Source organism: Tamandua tetradactyla, chromosome 5 (genome assembly GCF_023851605.1).
Source record: "Tamandua tetradactyla isolate mTamTet1 chromosome 5, mTamTet1.pri, whole genome shotgun sequence".
Classification (NCBI taxonomy): Eukaryota; Metazoa; Chordata; class Mammalia; order Pilosa; family Myrmecophagidae; genus Tamandua; species Tamandua tetradactyla.
This window is the reverse complement of record NC_135331.1, coordinates 81,620,068-81,640,766: the sequence shown is the minus strand read 5'-3', so window position 1 is coordinate 81,640,766 and position 20,699 is coordinate 81,620,068. Positions and strand designations below refer to the sequence as shown.

The 20,699-nt window shown below is 38.0% G+C and overlaps 1 protein-coding gene across 4 annotated transcripts in view; it reads left to right on the top strand.

Annotated features, from left to right (window-relative positions):
* Positions 1-20,699, top strand: part of DCUN1D1 (defective in cullin neddylation 1 domain containing 1) — a 58,228-nt gene that overhangs the window by 11,720 nt on the left and 25,809 nt on the right. For 3 of the 4 annotated variants that reach the window (XM_077161156.1, XM_077161154.1, XM_077161153.1), the window contains exons 2-4: positions 6,526-6,742; positions 7,921-8,089; positions 10,067-10,197. In XM_077161156.1, the coding sequence (XP_077017271.1) occupies positions 6,568-6,742; positions 7,921-8,089; positions 10,067-10,197 (475 nt within the window). In that variant the 5' untranslated portion in view covers positions 6,526-6,567. Of the gene's footprint in view, positions 1-2,895; positions 2,981-6,525; positions 6,743-7,920; positions 8,090-10,066; positions 10,198-20,699 lie in introns of all 4 variants that reach the window. The other variant, XM_077161155.1, reaches the window with a different exon arrangement.

Sequence of the window (20,699 nt, the reverse complement as noted above, 5' to 3'; positions counted from 1 at the left end):
ACAAATCGACTTTTTTACTTTTTTGTGAAAAATAACATATATACAAAAAAGTGATAAATTTCAAAACACATTGCAACAATTAATTGTAGAACTGATTACAGAATTTGGTATAGGTTACAATTCCACAATTTTAGGTTTTTACTTCTAGCTACTCTAAGATACTGGAGACTAAAAGAAACATCAGTTTAATGATTCAGCAATCATATTCATTTGTGAAAACCTACCTTCTCTGTATAACTCCACCATGATCTTTGATGTTTCTGTCCCATTCTTTACGGGTATTTGGGCCAAGGCCAATTAATATAGGGTAGGGAGATGGAACTAGCTGATGTTCTGGAAAGGCTGAAACCTTTAGGTTTCAGGACTTATCTGGTCCAGGGACCCATCTGGAGGTTGTAGGTTTCTGAAAAGTTATCCTAGTGCATGGAACCTTTTGTAGGGGCTTATATAACACTCTGGGTGTTCTTTAGGATTGGCTGGAATGGTTTTGGTTGGGGTTTGGCAAAGTGTGATAGGTAGCAATGTCTGTCTGAATCTTGTGTAAGATGACCTCCAGAGTAGCCTCTTGACTCTATTTGAACTCTCTCAGCCACTGATACCTTATTTGTTACATTTCTTTTCCCCCTTTTGGTCAGGATGGAATTGTTGATCCTACAGTGCCAGGGCCTGGCTCATCCCTGGGAGTCATCTCCCACACCACCAGGGAGGCTTTCACCCCTGGATGTCATGTCCCACCTAGGGTGGAGGGCAATGATTTCATTTGCAGAGCTGGACTTAGAGAAAGGCCACATCTGAGCAACAAAAGCGGTCCTCTGGAAGTAACTCTTAGGCTTACCTATAGGTAGGCTAAGTTTCTCTTCTACCTACATAAGCTTCACTAGAGTAAATCAAGGGTTTGATCTATTCATTTGGGTGTCACTAATGTTTTACACAGTATCAGGGGATTCCCTGATGGTAAAGTTTAATACTTCCATATTTTTTCTCCCATCCCTCAAGGAACTTTGCCAGTACTTTTGATTATCTACTTACTGTACTCTAGGATGTATCCAGGCATTACATTAAGCTATACAGGATTAGAGGACCTCTTTCTTATTCTGGATGAGCCTCCATTTTTTTTTTTAATTTTTAAATTAAAAAAAAATATATTGCAACAAATAAATGTAAACATTCTTAACTTATGATCATTCCATTCTACATATATAATCAGTAATTCACAATATCACATAGTTGCATATTCATCATCCTGGTCATTTCTTAGAACATTTGCATCAATTCAGAAAAAGAAAAAGACAATAAAAAAAAATTCATATGTACCATACCCCTTACCCCTCCCTTTAACTGATCACTAGCATTTCAATCTAAATGTGTTTTCACATTTGTTCCCCCTATTATTTATTTTTATTCTGTATGTTTTACTTGTCTGTTGATAAGGTAGATAAAAGGAGCATCAGACACAAGATTTTCACAATCACACAGTCACATTGTAAAAGCTGCATCATTATATAATCATCTTCAAAAAACATGGCTGCTGGAACACAACTCTACATTTTCAGGCAGTTCCCTCCAGCCTCTCCATTTCATCTTGACTAACAAGGTGATACCTGTTTCGTGCATAAGAATAACCCCCAAGATAACCTCTTGACTCTGTTTGGAATCTCTTGGCCATTGACACTTATTTTGTCTCATTTCACTCTTCCCCCTTGTTCTAGTTTGCTAGCCACCAGAATGCAACATACAAGAAATTGAATGGCTTTTAACAATGGGAATTTAATAAATTGCTAGTTTACAGTTCTAAGGCCAAGAAAATGTCCCAATTAAAACAAGGCTATAGAAATGTCCAATTTAAGGCATCCGGGGAAAGATACCTTGGTTCAAGAAGGCCAATGACGTTCAACGTTTCTCTCTCAGCTGGAAGGGCATGAGCATGGCAGCGTCTGCCAACTTCCTCGTGGCTCAACCAAAAAGGGACTCTCTCCAAAATGTTTCCTCTTTTAAAGAATTCCAGTAAGCAACTCCACCTTCAGTGGGTGGAGACACACCTCCATGGAAATCATCTAATCAAAAGTTACCACCCACAGTTGGGTGGGTCACATCTTTATAGAAACAATCAAAATGCTCCCACCCAGCAATATTGAATGAGGATCAAAGGGCATGGCTTTTCTGGGGTCCACCACAGATTCAGACTGGCACACCCCTTTTGGTCGAGAAGGTTTTCTCAATCCCTTGATGCTGAGTCTCAGCTCATTCTAGAATTTCTGTCCCATGTTGCAGGAAGGTCCACACCCCTGGGAGTCATGTCCCACGTAGACAGGGGGAGGGCAGTGAATTTGCTTTTGTGTTGGCTGAAGAGAGAGAGGCTCCATTTTTTTATTCACGATACAGTTGGTAGGTTCAGTGGCAAAATATAGTTTACTCTGTTATACTTGGCAACATCCAAAGCATTTGTCTCAAATTTTTTTTGATAAACTACAATTTTAAATGTTATTCTCAAATTTCTTGAGTGAAGAAAAGGTGAACATGTGCTCCATTTAAGTATTGAACCATATAAATTGATAGCTTGGCATTTTTCATTTTGAAATGCTTTTTACTCTCCAGATTATGATAGTATTTCTAATTTTGAAAATCTTTGATACAGTTGCGGTTAGTTTGCTATTACAAGAGGCCACATTTCTATATTAGAACTAAAAGTAATCAGAATATAAATGCCTTAAAAGTAAATTGCATGGACTGAAGCACTATAATTGTCACATATTTTTGGTGGTTAGGAAGATCCCACTGGGTTTATAATAAAACTACAGAAAATGCATCTGTGTTTCCTCCACCTGTTTTCTATTCCCCAACTCAGCCTCAGTGAGGTACTCTTTTTTATTAGTCACCCTTTTTTCCTTCCTTAAGGTGAGAGAAATGTAACCCTTTGATTACACTGTCAGAATCAGAGCATCTTGCCTGGTGCACCCCTGTGGACTGGAAAAGGAGTGGTGTGAGTGTGAGAGCTGGGAGGAGCTGCAGGAAGCCCTTGGGACCTCTGGATGGCCTATACTCCCCAGCAGGAAACAAGTGCCAGAGTCATTTTAGGCACTGGGAGCTGTCGGAAAAATGGGAAGAGTGAATTATAAGCCCACGGGGAGGGATCTTCTGGGACTCTGCTGACAGGGGCTGCTGAGCCCACTTGGCCCAATCAGACCATCAGCCCCTTGCTGGGTGCTCGTTATTCTTCCATGGGTGTATGTGTGTATGTGTGTGTAAGTGAAGCGCCCCTCTTTTCCTGTTTTTTAACCTCTTGATGAAAAAAACATTAATTTTGCCTCACATACCTGAAATTTATATTTAAACCAGTTAAAATAGTTAACTATTATATACTTTTTTTTTTCAAATAAGATGGGACATGGAATTAAGTAATTCATTTGTATAAATATGGTATGTTTATGTGGGTAAGATAATTTTTTGTTCCTTGCTGTTCTCCCAGTTTTCTAGTATCCTGCTTTCTGATAGGAAGTCATTAATAGAGTGAAGAGCTCTTTAGATTGCAGAAGTAACAAGTGTGGTTTTCCTTCCTCTTCAACAAAATGATGGAAACATCAGGGAGCAGAGCTCTGTATTTAATGCTGTATGGTAAAACCCACGTAAACTTGATTGTTTTGCTGTATCCAACTTTTAGCAGTCAGTGGGGGAGGAGGGGTAATGTAAAGAAGTTATATCAGGTTTAATAAAAAGTAATTTCTTTATAACGCAACTGAATTTTCTTGAAAGTATTTAAAGTGGAAATATTCTGTTGTATATATGCTACCACAGTTAAAATAATTTTAAAATTACATTTAAAAAAAAATTTCATGATGTGGCCTCAGGATCTGTTTACAGGTTAATCTCCATCACTGCAGCATTGTACAGTAGTCACTGACGGTCATGGTGGACTCAGGGACAGTTGTCCTTCCAAGAAGAATTAAAATATATATTGGTACACTATATTGGGGAGAAAGGTATACTAACTGAACGTTTAAAACCAATAAAACAATAGTCAGTTATAAAAGTTGAAATCAAAATGGTCTCCTTGTTAATTTTTAGTTAAATATAAAATTAGAACAGTTATCTTCCCTGTCATTCCATTTCTTTGTGGGTTTGTTGTTACTAAATAGTAAATCTTGAGAAGGAGACATTTTTCAAGAGAGAAGACCTTTTTTATTTTCTATCTTTATTGCTATAGTAATATTCACATACCATGTAATCATCCAAAGTGTACAATCACTGGTTCACATTGTCATCATATAGCTGTGCGTTTATCAGCACAATCTACTTTTTTCTTTTTTGTGAAAAATATATACAAAAAAGCAATACATTTCAAAGCACATCACAACAATTAGTTGTAGAATAGATTTCAGAGTTTGGTATGGCTTACAATTCCATGCTTTTAGGTTTTTGCGTCTAGCTGCTCTAAGATACTGGAGACTAAAAGAAACATCAGTTTAATGATTCAGCAATCATATTCATTTGTTAAACCCTACCTTCTCTGTATAGCTCCACTATCACCTTTGCACTTTCTCCCACTCTTTAGGGGTATTTGGGCTATGGCCATTCTAACTTTTTCATGTTGGAAGGGGCTGTTGATAAAATGGGTTGGAACTAGCTGATGTTCTGGAGAGGCTGGCCCCTCTTGGTTTTGACTTATCTGGTCCAGGAACTATCTGGAGGTGTAGGTTTCTGGAAAGTTACCCTAATGCATGGAACCTTTGTAGAATCTTATATAACACCCTAGGTGTTCTTTAGAATTGGCAGGAGTGGTTTTGGTTGGAGTTTGGCAAGTTATGATAGGTAGCAATATCTATCTGAAGCTTGTGTAAGAGCGACCTCCAGAGTAGCCTCTTAATGCCACTTGAACTCCTTATTTGTTACACTTCTTTCCCCCTTTTTGGTCAGGATGGCATTGCTGATCCCACTCATCCCTGGGATGTCATGTCCCACGCCTCCAGGGAGACTTTCACCCTTGGATGTCTCAAAAGGGAAGGCACTTTAGAGGCTTGAGAAGATGTATTGTATAATGGACTACGAATTATCTGGTGCCAGTGGTGGTAGATACTAGTGAAGTAGCAGTTTACTGAATTTGTATTGTCAGTTTGAATGGAGAACATAAGTTGAGGTTTTAATCTGCTACCCTAAGCAATAACATAATAAGAGCAAAGAGAGTATGCCTGACAGTTTAGACTCCAGGGCATAAACATTTTTTGCATTGCAAGAGATAGGATTGTTTTTCATACTTGATTTTGCATAGGTAATAATGTTTATATAGGTGAAAATGTTTTCATCCTTGGTAGTCTTTTTCCTGAAAAGCTCAAAAGCTTTAAAAAGATCTCCGGGGAGCACTGGGGTTTATGGAAAGTTGATGAAAGCCGTTTGGATTCATGAGAGCTCTCTGTTCTTGCCCCATTTCTACACCTGACACATTCCTTCCCCTCCTGGATCTGTTTTCTCATCTGTACAAGCAGGGGTTGAAGTTTGTGATCTCACTTTGGACAGATTCTGGGGTTTTCAGATTTCTTAAACCACAGACCACTCTATTAATGTATGACCTACTCAAGTTCTTTTTTTTTTTTCACCAAACCTGAGTGTTTTGTTAGGAGCTGGCATTAAGACTTGGGAGGGGTGAGGGCTGGTGGGGAGGCTGGTGAGGAGAGGGGAAGGAGGCTGGGTCCTGGACAGGGGTGACCAGGAAGTGTTGCTGGCTTCAGCCGGGAAGGAGAGGGAAAGGAGGCTGGGTCCTGGGTAGGGGTGGCCAGGGAGGGCTGCTGACCCTACCTTCTTCTCCCTTGGGTTCTGGCTAGATGAGAAGGGAGGTTTTGTCAGTTGGGCACATAAGGTTATTGTGGTAGAGGGACTGTTTGGAGAGCCTTTGCTAGGTCCAGGCTAAGGAAAAAGAGGGGGCAACCACAGGAGTTTTAACAACCTTGGTAGAAGATGAAGAGAGCTCACTCAAGTGTCAGTGCTTCAGATTTGAGCGGAAGGCAGAGGAAATTCTGTTGTTAATCATCTTGGAGGGATGCTGGCACTCAGATGCTTTCTCCCACTTGGTAACTAAGAAAGAAGCAGAGGGGATGACTGGGGAGAATGGCTTATCCTTTGTGAGAGGTTTAGGACTGTGACAAAGGCCTGTGGGCGCGGCTGCCTGTCTGGGTGCTGGCACTGCTCCCCCCGTCACCTCGTTGGGCTTGCTCCATGCCTGGTCTGGGTTGTGAGTAACTGGGCTCCCTCGGGACGCGCTGCGTAGGTGCCTGGGCCGACTTTCCTAACGCAGCATGCTTGAGTACCTTTGCCTCTTTCCTTCTTTCTTTTCCAAAATCACCAAATTTTATGTTTCACATATTTGAAACATTTGTGTTTCTGATTCATGTAGATCAAAAATAAATCTAATGTGAAATGTGTTGATGTTTATGATGAAAAAAATATTGCTAAGAATGACTGACTTAGACAACTATGTCCAAACACTTAGTCTTATGTGATTTTACATGGTTTCAGTTTATTTTCTGATTTCAATAGAACAAGTTGAAATCATCGCAGAAGGATAAAGTTCGTCAGTTTATGATCTTCACACAATCTAGTGAAAAAACAGCAGTAAGTTGTCTGTCTCAAAATGACTGGAAGTTAGATGTTGCAACGGACAATTTTTTCCAAAATCCTGAACTTTATATACGAGAGAGTGTAAAAGGATCCTTGGATAGAAAGAAGTTGGAACAGCTCTACAGTAGATACAAAGGTGAGTGTTTGCTTGTGACTTCAGATGCATTCAACCAGATTTTTCAAAGTACAAGCTTGTAAGAAACCAAGTAGCACATGGGACACAGATTGGGCAGGTGTGTCCAGTAGAACTCTGCAGCTTGGAATTACTTTAGGAGGTTTGAGGGGACAATGTGTTTGCAGTTTTCACTAGATTTCCTTCTTGTACTATTTTCTTTCCTGCTTTCTCCTCCAGTCATCCAATTTGGGAATGGGAACAAAAATGGATTGTTTTTCTCATTTTCATAGAATCCAGCTGAACCAGATTTTAAGAAAAGTAGCACAATTTTAATAGTTGTTAAAGAATTAGAAAATAATAAATGCTTTTAAAAAGTTAAACAATACAAAATGAAGAAAAGTTTAATAATTTATCTTTTCCTCATTTATTTTCCTGAGGTATAAACAATTTTAATAGCTGGATTGGCTCTTTCATGTCTTTCTTACATTTATGCAGAAAGTTTTTTTCAAATGTTTTCCAAAACTAGAATTATACTGTGTACATACTTAAGCCCAAAAGTAAAAGGATGTGCATATTTTTTATTGCTGGTGATATTGCCAGGTTACTATTAGAAAGGTGTTAGCAAGTCACACCAGTAACAATGTATGATACCTGTTTGTATTTGTTGTTTTTAGTTTTTGCCTGTCTTAAAGATAAATATTGTTGTTGTTGTTTGCTTTAATTAAACTGTTTATATTGTTGAGATTGGGATTGAATTGGGTAGTTTCTGATTTCTCTGACACTCAAGAAATGAGCTGCTGTAGTAAAATGAACTGAGAAAATTTCTTTATGTAATACTATTAATTTAGAATACCTGTATAAACGAAATAGAGATGTTTTCAGTTAGAGTTTTTTATCCCTATATATGCTTTTTCTGACTGTGTTTGCATATGAAACATTTTTCACATGGATAAATGAAATAAAAAATTAAGTGCCTATCTGCATAGGTACATTGTACATCTTAAGAATCCTATTTAAGGGGCAGAGTGGCTTGAAATATGATTTGGGGAAAGTATCTGTTAGAGTAATAATGCTTCATGTCTTTGGCATTTTGTGATCACTTAAAAAATGGAATATAAAGCACATTACTTTTTTCAATTTTAAGAAGGTAGCATAATAAATTATGGCACTTATTTAATATTGCATTATTATTTTTAAAGATCCTCAAGATGAAAATAAAATTGGAATAGATGGAATACAGCAGTTCTGTGATGACCTGGCACTCGATCCAGCCAGCATTAGTGTGTTGGTCATCGCATGGAAATTCAGAGCCGCGACCCAGTGTGAGTTCTCCAGGCAGGAGTTTGTGGACGGCATGACGGAGTTGGGGTGAGTCCGTGTGAGTCTTAGGGAGTTAGGCTCCACTATGAGAACTGAACTGTGACATGGATTTTACTGGCCGTCAAAATGTTGGTGTCGGTAGAAACTGCCTGACACGCTAAGTTCCCAGGTTACCAAGTTTTCTGGGGTTGTGGTTATCTCTATTGTACAGTCTACCCCATCCCGTGATACTTTTATCCTCTGTTTCACATTTAACACAGATAAATGAGATGAGCATGTTTGTAATGTGAGCTGTGAACTCTAAAACTTAAAAAATTTAGGATTTTCAAACTGGATGGTGCCTTAGGAGTCAGTAGTCATCTTTTGTTCGTTTATGACTTGACAGCTGTTTGCTGACTATCTTTGGATAAGTAAATTTAAGAAGTCATAGGTAAAGTAGCTCTACCACTCGCCTCCAGTTTTTTCTATTTACAAGACTGCAGAAATGTTCAGACTGTGGGTAGACAACAGGCTGCCGTTTCTGTTTTAATCGCCCCTTCTGTTCTTATTGGTCAGCAGTGGACCACTGCTGAATAATGATAGCTAACATATATGGAGCACTTATTTTATTTCAGGAACTGTGCCATGTACTTCACCTGCCTCTTAACAACAACTCTGTGAGAAAGTAGTGTTTATATTCTCATTTTGAAGGTGAGGAAAGTGAAGCAAAGAGACATGATAGAATTAGGAGGCCTTGGAGTCAGGACTGAGTCCAGGCTTCTGGTTCTTGAGCCTGAGAGACTCTGAGATGAGTCACCATTCTGTCAAAAAACAAAGACCACACAGTGTCCCGAAGAGGAAAAAGTAGTCTAGATAATTATTAGGTGAAAGGTGGTTAGCTAGTAAAAGGGGTAAAAGAAGTCTCTGAAGTGTAGCAGAGACAGCAGCTGCCGCTGGAGCCGAAGGACCCACCTCACAGGTGTGGAAGGGCCCCAAGCTGCAGGACCCGCACACCTGGCCCTTGTGGGGAGTGAGGTGGGTCCCTATAGGTCCTTGTGCTCCCCACCCAGCCTTTTCTCACCTGTATTGGCCCAGCTGCCCAGAACGCTGCCCAACTCCTCAGCAGGCTGGAGAAGGGGCTTTAGAGCCCAAAGCACAGCCCTGCTCGGAACTTTCCCGAATTGTCTGTGCCAGAATAGCTTCCATTAGAAGTCCTGGAAACAGGTTTCATCTTTTCTTTTTCATTTGAAGCTGAATTCAAGTAAAGTATAATGAACTTGCAAGTTATTTATAGAAATAATTTGCAAACAAATCTTCTGCAAGGTGTTAAGACCATAGAAGGAAAATGAATGCAGAAATGAGTGGAAGAAAAAAGTGGAATGATTGATTTGTAGAATCTATAAGAAAATATATTTCTACTTTATTTCTTAAGACTATTACCAGGAAAGTAAGGTTTGGTTATTTGGACGCTCATGTCCTTGGAAGTTGAATGCTTTGCAGATGTAGGAAATGTGTGTTGATGTTGGTTTGAGATCATTCAGTTGGAGGTGGTAGGGGGCTGAGCTGATATTTATTACTGTACCGTGTATATAACAAGAAGTAAGCTTTTAAGGGGCATACTTGCTCACTTAATCAAAAGACTATTCTTTCAGTTAGCTTGGAAGCTGGACATGTGGTTTGTTACTATATAAGGAGTGTCTAATACAGTTTAAATTGATGATTGTTAATGCTGATTTCAACCCATTCTTGTCTGTTCACTGCAGCTGGCATCCTGCCAGTCAATGTTTGATAGTCCAGTGAATTATGTAGTCAAAAATAATAGCCCATTTCTTTTAACAGTAGTAATTGCTTCTAACATTTAATTTGTATAGCCCTCTTCCCCAGTTAATCTATACCTGTATATATTTATATAATGTAAAAAATGAAATTCCAACTCTGATTTTTTTTAAAATTCTGTGAAATAAATACAAATCCTCATAGGAATAAATAAGTTCTTAATTTATAGTGGAAAAGTTCATCTTTTATAAACTTAATTTTACGATGTAGATGTGACAGCATAGAAAAACTAAAGGCCCAGATACCCAAGATGGAACAAGAATTGAAAGAACCAGGACGATTTAAGGATTTTTACCAGTTTACTTTTAATTTTGCAAAGAATCCAGGACAAAAAGGATTAGGTAAGCATTTTTAAAAATTATATTTGGAGTATCAAATACATTCAAATACTTTGACGGTGTCAGTTTTGCTTTGTAATAGAAAGTTTTGAGCATAAAATAATCATGAAAATACTAATTTTTGAAAAGCAATGAGAAGCAGTGGACTATTAGTTCATCAGAAAATGCTGTGCACGTTGAATAGTACAGTAATCCAGGGTGCTATGTGTGAGCCACTGATGTTTTTTAAGAATTACAATTCAGAAATAAATAGCTGTTCAAATTTCACTAACCATTAGGGATATATTTGTGTGTGATTAAGAAGCTATTTTAGGATTTTTGAAGCATAAGTTATTTCATTGTGGATTTGTAGAAATACCATTTTAAGATATTTGATTAATAGAATGCCATATAAACCTTTTTGTTTTTAACAATTTAGAAACTATAAGAAGGAATGATTATTCATAATTTCATCAAAAATAACCATTGGTAACAGTTTCGATCAATCAATTTACTCTGTATTTAATGTACACACAATTGCTTTGGGAAGGCTAGGGAATATGGAAGTAAAAGAAACAGTGTCGTCGTCATTTTTAAGAACTTACAGTGTTTACATGGGAAGATTAGATAGTAGCATGTAATATAAAAGAATGTATGTTGTAAGAATTTTAGAGAGGACAGAGAAGTGAATAAAAGCAGGCCTTTTTAGGGAATGCTTCTGGGGTCAGGTGGGCTGTGAGCTGCAGGATTTGGTAGTTGGCTGGGAACGGGAAGGTGAAGTCTTAGAGGGTAGCTGCAGTTCTAGAGGATGGTAGGAATGAAGTGCTGAAACCTCAAAAATAAGCTTGACTTCTTGGTGGAAGAGGGAAGATGTTGGTTTGATTTAAGTGGGGATGCTAAATTTGGAGATCGAATTGGTGAGGCGGAACAAGGCTAAATAACCATGGCCTTCTTTTGAAAACAGGACAGAAAATTTTAAATTAGGATTTGTGGAAATTGGGGCCCTTTTACTCATGGTAGCTTTTCTTTAGTGTGAACTTGCATTGTGCCTGTCAGTGTGCTAAGTCTCCTGCCTCGTTTGATGCTGGACAGTCTTAGGAGTTACTCGTTCTTTAGTTCAGTAATTCACCACCTGCATATGGCACATGCATAGGGATACAGTGCTAGCCATTTTTTATCCTTATTTTGCAGATGCGGAAACTGAGGCACAGGAAGATTAAATAGCTTGTCCAGTGATGGAAGTGAGGTTTTTTTGTTTGTTTTTGTACTAAAGCGACTATAGTTAGAGCGACTAATAGAGGACTTTTGTATTAATCCTTCTTTATATTTTAGATTAGGAAAAAAAGCATTGAGAAAAGCATTATATGAAGAGAGATCAGACCAAGATAGTGACTGAAAAGCCAGAGAGGAAGGGATGAATATAAAACATTTCTAATGGAGAATTGGCCTAAAGTGTGATTAAACATGGCTGAATTGGTTAAAGATTTACAAAATATCTGTAAAGCAAAATTCTAAATAATGAAACCTTGTTTTCAGTTGGTTCTGTCTGCAATTTAGGTTTGATTTTATTCTCACGAGAAAATTTCACCTTTTATAGGTAAAATAAGCTTGAATATCCAGGGACTAGTTTCTCTGTCTTTGGTCTTTATCTGTGGTCACCAGTTAACTGAGCTGTTCTAAGTTTCAGCTCTCCTTCCCACAAATGAAAATCATTCAAAGCCTTTGTGTTTACTTTTAGACATTGAAGGATTATTTTATTGTATTTAGAAATTTGCACAATATTTTGATAAGATTAAATAAATATAATATTTGAATATCAAGTATTGATTTAAAGGAGTTTAGTCTACTACTTAGTTATATCCCTACAACCCGTGTGGAGCGCAAAATAAATAATAATTTGAATGACTATAGTTTTTATATTGAATCTTAGCTTTTATTATAAGTGATGAAAATAAAGCAAAAAATTCAGTTTCTTTTGCTTTTGGTTATACTAATCGGATAGTGATTTGGATTTTTAAATTATAGAAGAATGAGCAAGAGATTATGTGAAAGCAGTAGATTTAGATATTTGTTTATTCTGTGTATTGAACTTACGAAAATATGTAATTAAAAGACAAATCATTTCTATTTTTCTTTTTCATTGGTGTAAGGTGTCAGGAAATGTAATGGCTTGCTTAGTTAAAGCGCTTATTTAAAAAGAAAAAACAGTTTTCTTTATAGCTTTCTAAAGAGTTCACAGGGCTCTTAAATTACAAGACGTGGTAGAGAAGAGTTAGGCCGAGTAGCAGTGACAGCACTGAGCTTTCATTTATGCTAGTTAGATGAGAGCTAGTGTTTTCCCTATTTTTTTTCACTTTGTGTCACCTTATTTCTTGTGTCACCAGAATAGGCTGCTTCCTCTGTCACTGTCTGCTTCAGAGTCACCGGCCTTTTCTGATAACCTTCTAAATCTTAAATTTGAAAAGGATTTCGTTAAGTCCTCTGTTAAATCTGTTCTACCCAAAGTAGCATCCCTACCTGATGCCCACGTAGCTCCTGCTTTAGAACGTGCTGGTTACCTATTGTGCTGGAGAGTGCTCTTACAGAGTTCCTCCTAACTCTGCAAGCTGGCGGCTTTGTCTTAGGGCTTTTACAACTGCTCTTTATTTTGTCCTCTGATGCAACACAAAAAGTGCGGGCATTTAAAAGTCAATGTCACCCATCCTGTCCTCTTTTCCAGGCAGGTTCTGCACAGTGTGTGATTGCTCTTCAGTTGAGCAGCCCTTTGTCGTCCCTGCCACTGCCCCCTGCACGCATCCCCTATTGTCAGCTTCTCTCAGCACAGAGCATGGAAGCTAAGCGTGACCCCTCAGGAGACGAATGTGTGATGTAGAACACAGCGGGCCTGCCATGGTCCCTGAGACTTCCCTCCTGTTAGTTGGTCAGGGATTGTGTTTGCACTTCAGCAGTCACGTCATGTTTGGGACCATACTGAACTTCGATTAGATTGTGCCTAATGTGAGCTGTGGTTCTGTGGATCCTGTGTCTGTGAAGGGGATGTTGAAGGTTTTAATATTACTTGTTAAACCTTTATTTTATTACTTAGTAATAATTGTATAGAGTGCTTAAAGAGTATATTCATCTTTGACCTAAATAAAAAACATGTTATGCTTCCTATTGTATAGCTGTGCAAACTCCTGGTCAGTGAGTCTGCTCTTAGGTCCCATAGCTTAGACTTGATGAAACAAGGACTAACTTCAGGTCTCAGGACTCTCTACATTCATCTATATAAAAAAACGAAAGCAGTTTTCTTGAGATATATTCACATACTATCAAGTCCTTCCAAGATATATAATCAGTCGTTTTTACATAATCATGGAGTTGTTCAGTCATCACCACAGTCAATTAGAACATTTTCAATATTCCAAAAAGAAAAGCCCAGACCCCTTGGGGGTCACCTCAATCCTTCCATCCCTCCTAGACTGCATTGAACCACTAATTTAGTTCTGTTTCTAGAGACTAGAGTTAACTATTCTGTTAACTGTGATCCATGGTTTACTCAGGTGTATTTCTCCCCATGTACCACTCTATTATTAACACTTTGTAGTGATGATATAAGTTCGCTATAGTTCGTGAAAGAACATTCTTACATTTGTGTAATTAATCACAGTCATTGTCAGCAGTGGGGTTCACTGATGGAAAGTGTCATGTTTTATCCTGTAGCTTTCCTTCTAGTAAAATATACAACCTGACATTACCTCTTTCAGCCTTATTCACACATAATTCAGTGCTGTTAACTATAGTCACAGTAATGTGCTACCATTGCCTCTTAAAGTTCCTAACATTTGCAATCAAGCTGAATACAAATTCTGTGCATACTAAGCATCAGCTCCCCAATCTTCACCCCCCCTTCTACCTCCTCATAACCTGTAGCCTAGATTCTAACTGAGTGAGTTTGCTTATACTTAGTTCCTATTAGTGAGATCATACAGTATTTGTCTTTTTGTGTCTGGCTTATTTCATGCAACTTGTGTTCCTCCAGGTTCATGCATGTTGCCACATGCATCAGAACTTATTCCTTCTTACTGCTGAATAATAGTCCCCTGTAGTTTGTGTACCATATTTTGCTTATCGATTCACTGATTGATGGAAATTTGTGTGGCTTCCATCTTTTGGCAGTTGTGACTAGCGCCTCTGTGTGCATGGCACAGGTGTCTGTGAGCTCCCTGGGACCATCCCAGCTCTCAGATCCTCACAGGGGTTTTCAGATCACGCAGCATCTTGGTCAGTCCTGGGCCGCCTTTGGGCCGCACTGCCCTTCCTTCCACATCATGCCCCTACTAACTGGGTAGCCCCCGGATGGGGTGTTTGTGCTGGACATGGTGTTGCCCGTTTTTTAGTTGGGTTATTTGTCTTTTTGTTATTGAATTGTAGGATTTCTTTATATATTCTAGATATTAAACCCTTACTGCATATGTGGTTTCCAGATATTTTTTCCCATTACATAGTCTCCCTCTTCACTTTCTTGACAAAGTCTTTGAAGCACAGAAGTTTTAATTTTGAGGAGGTCTCATTTATCTATTTTTCCTCTCATTCTTTGTGCTCTGGGCATGGAGTCTAAGAAACCATTGCCTAACACAAAATTTTGAAGATGGTTCCCCACATTTTCTGCTACCAGTGTCATGGTCCTAGTTATTATATTTAGGTCTTCGATCCATTTTGAGTTGATTTTTGTATAACATGCGAGGTAGGGGTCTCCTTTTATTCTTAATTTTTTTCTATTGATAAATCTTCACATACATACAGTCCAGACGTGGTGTGTAATCAGTGGCTCTTAATATCATCACATACTTGTGTATTCATCACCATGATAATTTTTTTTAGAACATTTTGTGTCACTTCAGAAAAATAAATAAAAAGAAAAAACTCATATATCTCATACCCCTCACTCTTCCGTCTCATTGACCTCTAGTATTTCCATCTACCTAATTTGTTTTACCCTTTGTCCCCCCTATTATTTATTTTTTTATCCATATTTTTTTACTCATCTGTCCATTCCCTGGAGAAAATGAGCATCGGATACAAGGTTTTCACAATCACACAGCCATATTGTAAAAGCTTTATTGTTATACAGTTGTCTTCAAGAATCAAGGCTACGGAACACAGTTCAACAGTTTCAGGTACTTCCCTCTAGCCACTCCAATACACCATAAACTAAAAAGGGATATCTATATAATGTGTAAGAATAATCTCTAGGTTAACTCTTGACATTGTTTGAAATTTCTCAACCACTGGAACTTAATTTTGTCTCATTTTTTTCTTCCCTCTTTTGGTCAAGAAAGCTTCCTCAATCTCATGATGCCAGGTTCTGGCTCATCCCAGAATTTCTGTCCCATGTTGCCAGGAATGTTTACATCCCTGGGAGTCATGTTCCACATAGGCAGGAGGGCAGTGAGTTCACCTGAGGAGTTGGCTTAGAGAGAGAGAGGCCACATGTGAGCAACAAAAGAAATTCTCCTGGGAGTGACTCTTAGGCCTAATTTTAAGTAGACTTAGCCTATCCTTTGCAGGGATAAGTTTCGTTGGGGTGAACCCTGAGTTTGAGGGCTCAGCCTATTGATTTGGTTGTCCTCACTGCTTGTGAAAATTTCAGAAAATTTCCATATGGGGAAGTTGAATATTTCCTCCTTTCTCCCCAGTCCCTCCGAGGGAACTTTGCAAATACTTCTTTATTCACTGCCCAAATTACTCTGGGATGTGTCAGGGTATCACAGTAACTTGGACAAACCAACAAGATCTCACGCCCTATTCAAGATTCCATGAACTTATAGTGTTCAACTAAACTAACCATAGAAGTTAAATTAGATAATGTGCTACCCAAAATATAAATTTTGCACCAAAGAAACATCTCTCCCTTTAATTTCAGGCAGAAATTGAAGTTTTAAAATATGGGCCATATCATCCTTTATCCAGTCTTATGATTTACTTTAGTCCTATCCAGATCAGCTTTATTCATATGTCTACTCAAAGTCTGATCCCTTTTTCAATTTTTTAAGCCGTTGCTGTATGTGGTACTGCTGACTTTAATAGCTTCAGAGCTCTAACTCTGAGTCTCAGGTGTCGCATGAATGCCCAAAGTTTCTTGGAAAGACCAGGTTATATACAAACAGCATTTAGAATTAACAGTTATACCTCCTGAATGTATGTGACTGCTGTTAGAGCTTACAATTTAGGACTCTTTACAGTAAGCCCCAACCTAATAACCCATGCTCTCAACTTTAATTCACTGAATTTTTATATTATAATATTTTATATTAGTCCATATTGAGGCATGATAATATTTGTCTTTTTCTTCCTGACATTTCATTCAAAATACAGCTCTTAAGGTTCATTCACCTAGTTGCATGGATCACAACTTCATTCCTTCTTCCAGCTGCTCAGTACCAGTTGTATACCACAGATCCCCCTTCCATTCCTCAGTCATTGTACTCTTAGGGCACCTTTATCCATTGTGAATTGAGAACACTGCCATGATAATATTGTGTGCAAATGTCCATTTTCATCCCCACTCTTAGTTCCTCCAGGTATATACTGAGCGACAGGGTTCTAGGATCATATGACAACCTCACCCCTAGTCTCCTTTGGAACTACCACACTGTCCTCCAAGGGACTGCACGTCTCAGCTTCCCTACCAACAGTGAATAGGTACATCTCTTTCTCCATATTTTCTCTAGCACTTGTTTCTCTGTGTTATTTATTTATTTATTTATTTGCATGGGCAGGCACCGGGAATCGAACCCGGGTCTTTGGCACAGCAGGCAGGAACTCTTCCTGCTGAGCCACCATGGCTGACCTTCTCCCTATTCATTTTTAAACAGTTTTATTCACACATCATGCAATCCATCCTAAGTGTATAGCCATGCCCTCACCATCATACTCTATCTGAAGACATTTCCTTTTCTTCCACAAAGAATCTATACCTTTCCTCTAAGTCCCTTGCCGGTTAACATTTAGTTTTGGCCTAATGCCTTTGTTACATTCAGTGGAAGCGTATTACAATGTTACTGTTGATTATAGACCCTAGCTTGCATTTATTGTGCTTTACCCCTTATACCGTCTGTTTTCAGCACCTAGCAATATTGACATTCATTTGTTCTCCCTCAGTTAAACATTTTTTAACTTGTATATTTAATCATCATCATTGTCCACTCTAGGCATTCCTAAATTATACCATTTCAATCTTTATCCTCTGTCTTTCCTTGTGGTTTTATACATATCCTGATCCCTTCTCTATCAATCATACTCACATTCCGTTTCTTTGAGTGTATTCATATTATTGTGCTACAATCAGGTAGTATTGTGCTATGCATTTCTGAATTTTTACAGTCAGTCCTGTCTTCAGCTCCAGTTGCCCAATCTCTGCGTTCTTTCTATCTCCAGATAACCTGTGTTCTTAACTTAAATTCTCCAAATTCTGTCATTAATGTTAGTTCACATCAGTGATACCATACAGCATTTGTCTTTTTGGTTCTGGCTAATTTCACTCAGCGTAATGTCCTCAAGGTCCATCCATGTTGTTACATGCTTCATGACTGTATTGTCTTATCAGCTGTGTAATATTCCGTCATAGGTATATACCACAGCTAGTTTAGCCACTTAACTGTTTGTGGACATTTGGGCTGTTTCCATCTCTTGGCAACTGTAAATAATGCTTCTATAAACGTTGGTGTGCAAATGTCCATTTGTGTCCTTGCCATCATGTCCTCTGAATAAATAATTAGCAATGGGATTGCTGGATTATATGACAGTTCTATACTTGGCTCCCTGAGGAACTGCCTAACTACCTGCCAGAGTGGTTGTACCATTTTACATTCCTATCAACAGGGAATCGGTGTGCCTCTCTCTCTCCACATCCTCTTCAGCACTTGTCATTTCTGTTTGTTTTTTTTTTATAATGGCCATTCTGGTGGGTGTGAAATGATATCTCATTGTGGTTTTGATTTGCATTTCCCTAATAACCAGTGAAGTTGAACATCTTTTCATGTGCTTTTTAGCCATTTGTATTTCTTCTTCTTTGAAGTGTATGTTCATGTCTTTTGCCCATTTTTTTTATTAATTAAAGAAATTAACACAACATTTAGAAATCATTCCATTCTACATATGCAATCAGTAATTCTTAACATCATCACATAGATGCATGATCATCATTTCTTAGTAGTACATTTGCATCGATTTAGGAAAAGAACTAGCAAACCAACAGAAAAAGATATAGAATGTTAATATAGAGAAAAAAAAAATAATAATAATAGTAAAAAAAAAGAAAAGGAAAATGAAAAACCAACAAACAGACAAAAAAAAAAAAAACCCTATAGCTCAGATGCAGCTTCATTCAGTGTTTTAACATGATTAGTTTACAATTAGGTATTATTGTGCTGTCCATTTTTTAGTTTTTGTATCTAGTCCTGTTGCACAGTCTGTATCCCTTCAGCTCCAATTACCCCTTATCTTACCCTGTTTCTAACTCCTGCTGGACTCTGTTACCAATGACATATTCCAAGTTTATTCTCGAATGTCAGTTCACATCAGTGGGACCATACAGTATTTGTCCTTTAGTTTTTGGCTAGACTCACTCAGCATAATGTTCTCTAGGTCCATCCATGTTATTACATGCTTCATAAGTTTATCCTGTCTTAAAGCTGCATAATATTCCATCGTATGTATATACCACAGTTTGTTTAGCCACTCATCTGTTGATGGACATTTTGGCTGTTTCCATCTCTTTGCAATTGTAAATAACGCTGCTATAAACATTGGTGTGCAAATATCCATTTGTGTCTTTGCCTTTAAGTCTTTTGAGTAGATACCTAGCAATGGTATTGCTGGGTCGTATGGCAATTCAATATTCAGTTTTTTGAGGAACTGCCAAACTACCTTCCACAATGGTTGCACCATTTGACATTCCCACGAACAGTGGATAAGTGTGCCTTTTTCTCCACATCCTCTTGAGCACTTGTCATTTTCTGTTTTGTTGATAATGGCCATTCTGGTGGGTGTAAGATGATATCTCATTGTGGTTTTAATTTGCATTTCTTTAATGGCCAGGGACATTGAGCATCTCTTCATGTGCCTTTTGGCCATTTGCATTTCCTCTTCTGATAGGTGTCTGTTCAAGTCTTTTTCCCATTTTGTAATTGGGTTGGCTGTCTTTTTGTTAGTGAGTTGGACGATCTCTTTATAAATTCTGGATACTAGACCTTTATCTGATATGTCATCTCCAAATATTGTCTCCCATTGTGTAGGCTGTCTTTCTACTTTCTTGATGAAGTTCTTTGATGCACAAAAGTGTTTAATTTTGAGGAGCTCCCATTTATTTATTTCCTTCTTCAGTGCTCTTGCTTTAGGTTTAACGTCTGTAAAACCATCTCCAACTGTAAGTTTCATAAGATATATCTCTACATTTTCCTCTAACTGTTTTATGGTCATAGACCTAATGTTTAGATCTTTGATCCACTTTGAGTTAACTTTTATATAGGGTGTGAGATACGGGTCTTCTTTCATTCTTTTGCATATGGATATCCAGTTCTCTAGGCACCATTTATTGAAGAGACTGTTCTGTCCCAGGTGAGTTGGCTTGACTGCCTTATCAAAGATCAAATGTCCGTAGATGAGAGGGTCTATATCTGAGCACTCTATTCGATTCCATTGTTCGATATATCTATCTTTATGCCAATACCATGCTGTTTTACCACTGTGGCTTCATAATATGCCTTAAAGTCAGGCAGCGCGAGACCTCCAGCTTCGTTTTTTTTCCTCAAGATGTTTTTAGCAATTCAGGGCACCCTGCCCTTCCAGATAAATTTGCTTATTGGTTTTTGTATTTCTGAAAAATAAGTTGTTGGGATATTGATTGGTATTGCATTGAATCTGTAAATCAATTTAGGTAGGATTGACATCTTAACTATATTTAGTCTTCCAATCCATGAACATGGTATGCCCTTCCATCTATTTAGGTCTTCTGTGATTTCTTTTAACAATTTTTTGTAGTTTTCTTTATATAGGTTTTTTGTCTCTTTAGTTAAATTTATTCCTAGATATTTTATCCTTTTAGTTGCAATTGTAAATGGGATTTGTTTCTTGATTTCCCCCTCAGCTTGTTCATTCCTAGTGTATAGAAATGCTACAGATTTTTGAATGTTGATCTTGTAACTTGCTACTTTGCTGTACTCATTTATTAGCTCTAGTAGTTTTGTTGTGGATTTTTCTGGGTTTTTGACGTATAGTATCATATTGTCTGCAAACAGTGATAGTTTTACTTCTTCTTTCCCAATTTTGATGCCTTGTATTTCTTTTTCTTGTCTAATTGCTCTGGCTAGAACCTCCAACACAATGTTGAATAATAGTGGTGATAATGGACATCCTTGTCTTGTTCCTGATCTTAGGGGGGAAGTTTTCAATTTTTCCCCATTGAGGATGATATTAGCTGTGGGTTTTTCATATATTCCCTCTATCATTTTAAGGAAGTTCCCTTGTATTCCTATCTTTTGAAG